General features: G+C 36.9%; 1 protein-coding gene across 1 annotated transcript in view; it reads right to left on the reverse strand.

Moving 5' to 3' along the window:
- The window catches only part of LOC124382882 (ribosomal RNA processing protein 1 homolog B-like), a 28,577-nt gene extending 22,737 nt beyond the window's left edge, over positions 1–5,840 (reverse strand). Inside the window, 3 exon segments of the mRNA XM_046845206.1 lie at positions 2,931–2,988; positions 5,320–5,402; positions 5,644–5,840. Of these exon segments, the coding sequence (XP_046701162.1) occupies positions 2,931–2,988; positions 5,320–5,402; positions 5,644–5,773 (271 nt within the window). The 5' untranslated portion in view covers positions 5,774–5,840.
- Positions 5,841–6,456: the final 616 nt, after the last annotated feature.

Raw genomic sequence — 6,456 nt, forward strand, 5'->3', positions numbered from 1 at the left:
GGAACTCCTTCAAGATTGTTGGAAGACCATTTCAGGTGACTACCTCTTGAAGCTCATCAAGAGAATGCCAAGAGTGTGCAAAGCAGTAATCAAAGCAAAAGGTGGCTACTTTGAAGAACCTAGAATATGACATTTTTTTTTAGTTGTTTCACACTTTTTTGTTATGTATATAATTCCACGTGTTAATTCATAGTTTTGATGTCTTCAGTGTGAATCTACAATTTTCATAGTCATGAAAATAAAGAAAACTCTTTGAATGAGAAGGTGTGTCCAAACTTTTGGTCTGTACTGTGTGTGTGTGTGTGTGTGTGTGTGTGTGTATATATATATATATATATATATATATATATATACACACACACACACACACACACGCACACGCACACGCACACATACATACATACAGTGAGGAAAATAAGTATTGCTATTTTGCAAGTTCTCCCACTTAGAAATCATGGAGAAATCACAATATGATTTTTAAACTATTTATTTGTATGATACAGCTGCAAATAAGTATTTGAACACCTGTCTATCAGCTAGAATTCTGACCCTCAAAGACCTGTTAGTCTGCCTTTAAAATGTCCACCTCCACTACATTTATTATCCTAAATTAGATGCACCTGTTTGAGGTCATTAGCTGCATAAAGACACCTGTCCACCCCATACAATCAGTAAGAATCCAACTACTAACATGGCCAAGACCAAAGAGCTGTCCAAAGACACTAGAGACAAAATTGTACACCTCCACAATGCTGGAAAGGGCTATAGGGAAATTGCCAAGCAGTTCGGTGAAAAAAGGTCCACTGTTGGAGCAATCATTAGAAAATGGAAGAAGCTAAATGACTGTCAATCTCCCTCGGACTGGGGCTCCATGCAAGATCTCACCTCGTGGGGTCTCAATGATCCTAAGGAAGGTGAGAAATCAGCCCAGAACTACACGGGCTGGTCAATGACCTGAAAAGAGCTGGAAGCACCGTTTCCAAGGTTACTGTTGGTAATACACTAAGACGTCATGGTTTAAAATCATGCATGGCACGGAAGGTTCCCCTGCTTAAACCAGCACATGTCCAGGCACGTCTTAAGTTTGCCAATGACCATTTGGATGATCCAGAGGAGTCATGGGAGAAAGTCATGTGGTCAGATGAGACCAAAATAGAACTTTTGGGTCATAATTCCACTAAACGTGTTTGGAGGAAGAAGAATGATGAGTACCATCCCAAGAACACCATCCCTACTGTGAAGCATGGGGGTGGTAGCATCATGCTTTGGGGGTGTTTTTCTGCACATGGGACAGGGCGACTGCACTGTATTAAGGAGCGGATGACCGGGGCCATGTATTGCAAGCTTTTGGGGAACAACCTCCTTCCCTCAGTTAGTGCATTGAAGATGGGTCGAGGCTGGGTCTTCCAACATGACAATGACCCGAAGCACACAGCCAGGATAACCAAGGAGTGGCTCTGTAAGAAGCATATCAAGGTTCTGGTGTGGCCTAGCCAGTCTCCAGACCTAAACCCAATAGAGAATCTTTGGAGGGAGCTCAAACTCCGTGTTTCTCAGCGACAGGCCAGAAACCTGACTGATCTAGAGAAGATCTGTGTGGAGGAGTGGCCCAAAATCCCTCCTGCAGTGTGTGCAAACCTGGTGAAAAACTACAGGAAACGTTTGACCTCTTTAATTGCAAACAAAGGCTACTGTACCAAAACTTACCATTGACTTTCTCAGGTGTTCAAATACTTATTTGCAGCTGTATCATACAAATAAATATTTAAAAAAAAAAAATCATACATTGTGATTTCTGGATTTTTTTCTTTTTTTTTTTATTATGTCTCTCACAGTGGACATGCACCTACGATGACAATTTCAGACCCCTCCATGATTTCTAAGTGGGAAAACTTGCAAAATAGCAGGGTATACAAATACTTATTTTCCTCACTGTGTGTGTGTGTGTGTATATATATATATATATACACATACACACACACACACACACACACACACACACACACAGTGGAACCCCGTTGGACGAGCATAATTCGTTCTTGAAAATTGCTCGTAGGTCCATTTGCTCGTACGTTCGAACTGATTTTCCCCATAAGAATGAATGTAAAAGTGATTTAATCCGTTCCGAGATCTCATTCGATCGCTTATTTTTGCACTTAAAAAGTAATTGTAGCCTATTTTAACAAACAAATACATCGCCAATTACCATAATGGAAACATAATTTAACATTGCTTCTCATCCAGTTCTGGACTAGTGGACCGCGCTCCCACCGCGCACCACTGGATTACTTCCCAGTTACTGCGAGTACGCGTTGTTTGCTTTGACTTTGGCTTCCGCCTCTGTTTCTCACATAAGACTTACCCATGTGGTAGTGGTTGATTGCAAGTGTGAGACGCACATCACGCTCGTAACCTCCTCGGTTTCCATGGTATTTCTATTTACTTTCGTTTTCACAGCACAATCACTGATTTACTTGGGAGATATTTTTCAAGATTTCGAATGAAATAAAAATATAAAACTAAAAAAAGTTAAGTTTTTGCTGCACTAAACAACGAGAGCGACCGAGTGCTCGTGAAACAGGGTAAAATTTTGCGAGCAAGTTTGCTCGTATCTCAGTTTGCTCGTACAACGGGGTTTTACTGTATATATAAAAAGAGAGAGAGAGAGAGAATTTAAAAATGTCTGAATCATGGCACTACAATCCAAAAGTCTGTATTAACTTACAAGAAGTCTTTAATACATATCATGAAATATTTCATTATTTATTTCAATTATTATTTTAATCATTTTTTATTCAGGTTTTTTTTTTACTTATTATTTAGAATGTGATGCCACTTATTCATTTTAACATATGCGGGATTGTAACATTTACTGTATATCAATAAGATCAAATACATGTAAATATCAAATGCAAAATTTAAGTACTTACGGTTGTCTGTAGTGTGGAATCTATGAATCAGGCCAGAGATTGTGTGTGAAATTTCCTCCTAAGAGAAAAGACTTGATATAGTACACTATTTGACCAACAGTCACTGTATGGATTTAAATAAGCATATATTTAAGACCATATGATTGGATTGTTGCATGGAGTACTGCGTTTCAGCTGGCAGCAATTCACAAAAGAACAGATGCAATGTACAACTTCTAACTAAACATGCTGGAAGATATGGTGTCATGAAATTTGTTTTACTATAAAATAGGGCTAAAACGATTCCCTGAGTCATTTGAGCAATTTAAATACAAAAGAAAATCATATTCATAAAAACACACTATTCGGTTTTCATTAAACAATATCCATTGTCAGAGGAGAAGAATGCTGGCATTGCATCAGTTTTGATCAAGACTCATACACCTTAACACACCAAGATATCCTGTTTTAAAGGCAGATGAAAAATACTTGAGACTTAAATATAGGAATATTTATTTATAAAAAAAAAAAAAAAAAAGGTATACCATTAGCTCTATTGATGCCAGACTTAGCTACTCTTATTAATACTTTATTAATTAATTAATAATTCTATACCAGCAGCACAGAGATTTTTATTATTTACTGTGATTGATCTCTGTTCTGCTTTTTGCAGTGTCCCTCTGGCCTCAGAGACACAATTTTATTAACGCACTATTAATTCAGCGGGCATTTCTGTTTTTGCCATTTTTATAAAAAATATAAATACTTAAATAAATAACTAAATATAAAAGAGGCGAAAATAAAACCTCCAGCAAAACATACATTTATCCACGACGTCCCTTCTTTACTTAGATATAAAATAAATAAACTTGCCCAAAAAATATTTTTAATCTGTAAACTTTTGTTTTATTTTTGCGCCAAGTCTCAAATCAAACACCAAATCCGCCATGTTTTACACAATTAACCCTCTGGGTGGCGTTTTGTGGGTTTTTCCCTCATAATGGTGACACGAACTTAAATTACTGTTTTTATTGATCGTACAGATAAAAACAAAACATCATTAAAATCTGTAAAATGTCTATAATTATGATAAAAGCTTCTTGATTAGACTTGAAGAGGTGCAGTTTCTCCGGTATCACCTCATTAACTGTCCGTGTGGAAACATAGCAAAGGTTTCGTTTGGTGTCCTGATGATTTATGTCATTTAAACCACTATTATTACTTTAAAACATTTACAAGAATTTTTTGTCTTCATGCTCTATGTAGCATCCAAATTTCTCCATGTATATGTTGCTTAAAGTATTAAAAACAGGAAGTATTAATATATGGTAAATTTAGAACAGATAGAAATGTGCGATTTAGGTGCGATTAAATATTTTTATTTTGTTTGACAACCTCTGTACAATTGTACATAGTATATCTTTTTTTACTCCTCATTACATCTGCACTATTTTTATCTTTATGTATCTTTATATATTTATATACTTGCTGTCCATTCTGCCGAACATTTCACATTCATGTGTGTGTGTGTGATATATATATATATATAAAATCACTGCAAAACTGCATTTCGTTGCTGTGTACCTGTACAATGCAATTATAATAAGGTTCTATCTATCTATCTATCTATCTATCTATCTATCTATCTATCTATCTATCTATCATTAATATGATGTGAGGTCCAGTTACCAGTGTGACACTAAAACAGGTAGAAGTAATAACTACTTTTTACTTAAGTACATGTCCGAGCCAAGACTTCTTTACTTTCACTAGAGTTAAAAAGTATAATCAGTACTTCGACTTTTACCCCAGTATTTTAAGACATGAGTATCTGTACTTCTACTTAAGTAAAGGATGTGTGTACTTTTGCCACGTCTGTAACTGTGAACTATAGTATTAGTCCAGTTTACTTATATAGTAAAGAATGTAGACTGGATGCATGTGACTGTATGCGGCTAAAACGTATCTTGTTTTCCCTGTCTGATTCTAATGAAAAAGCACTTGTTTGCCTGTTTATTGAATAAAAAAAAAAAAAACTGCATACTGTTTTTCTTCTCTGATTAAGCCACGACATCGTAAATCACGTGAACTTTCCCAAACCTCTCCAAGATTTAATTTCCTTTAAAGGTCGGGCATGACAAAATAATACTGTCTATCGTAATTATTTCTGAAACAATGTTTCGCTCAGCAAAAAGTAGATATCGTGACAGACCTAACTACAACCCTTACCAGAATTTTTGGCACAGCTTCAGGTCTTGAAGATGCCACGAGGGTTGGGTTCAGTGCGCGACGTTCTCGCTAAGATTCTGACTTCACAACCGGTCTGACACTTTCGTTTCATTGCTGTGAGGCTTACACTGATTATGAAATGTGTCAAAATTAAGGAAAACTGAAATAGGAAATGTTTTACCTGCATAAGAGGCTTGTCCTGCATCCACAGGCAGTAAAAAAGTCCTTTCCATATCTTCAGCAAATCTTCAGCCGTAAAACCACCTTCAATGGGTAAAAGATGAGAATTATTTTCACGGTTTACTGTGTTAGTTAAAGTAACGAAATAATCAAACCAGAAATTAAACTGCATTAATTTATCCATGCAGCCACTCGTTTATCTTCAGCATTCAACAAAGTAAAGCTAAATTATGTTCGGATACGCTAGGTCAGTTAGCATGAAGCTAAAACAACTATCTTCCCCGCATGCTGCAACTGCAGATGTTAAAACAAACACTCAAATTACCTTCGATTTTTTGTGATCGGAGATTAATATACTTCCTGAGCGTCTTTAAGGCTTTAGACCTAATAGACTTTTCGTTTGATGCTAGTCTTTGAGCGAGGTTAATCTCTAGTTCCTGCTGTACTGGTGCCATGGTTTGTACTTTTTCACGTGGAATACATGTGCAGCTTCTTCGTTTTCCTACCCATATTCTGACAAACCTCGATCTCACTGGGATTGGTCAAAAATGTCTTTCCTCGTGAGCAGATTGATCCGAGCACGAGACGGAATAAACCATTGGCCAAACTTGCACGTAGAAGGCGGGATTTGTCAAAATGTGGGTGGGAATTGTGGCTACTTGAGCTGTACGGGCAACACTATTTATCTGTGTATTTGTACTGCGCATGTGCGCAAATGCCACTCCTTCCTGTCGGAAGTATGTCGAAACAAAGTGCTTTTTGGTAAAGTAGAGGCATTTGAGCACATGTGCAGTACAAACAGTATTTCCGGTGCAAATTCAATGGTGACATGAACAATAACTTTTAAAAGAATCGCACCATGACGTCGCGCCGCAGTTACTTCAATAATGGCAGCAGATAGCTGCAAAACGGGAGATATTTTAATGTAAATAAATAGGCTAAATCTATTGAAGCTAAACTTTCTTAAGCTGTTTAACCAAAGTCTGAGTATCATTGTAGTATATATGATTTTATGTGTGATCCAGATTTGGAAGAGACATGGCAACAACAGACTTAGCAGGAAAGAGTACCCCACCTTTAATGTCCCAGGATACAGTAAATGGGAGACATGGACAAGCTGTATGATTGTATCATATTT

The sequence above is a fragment of the Silurus meridionalis genome, chromosome 3 (assembly GCF_014805685.1).
Source record: "Silurus meridionalis isolate SWU-2019-XX chromosome 3, ASM1480568v1, whole genome shotgun sequence".
Taxonomy (NCBI): Eukaryota; Metazoa; Chordata; class Actinopteri; order Siluriformes; family Siluridae; genus Silurus; species Silurus meridionalis.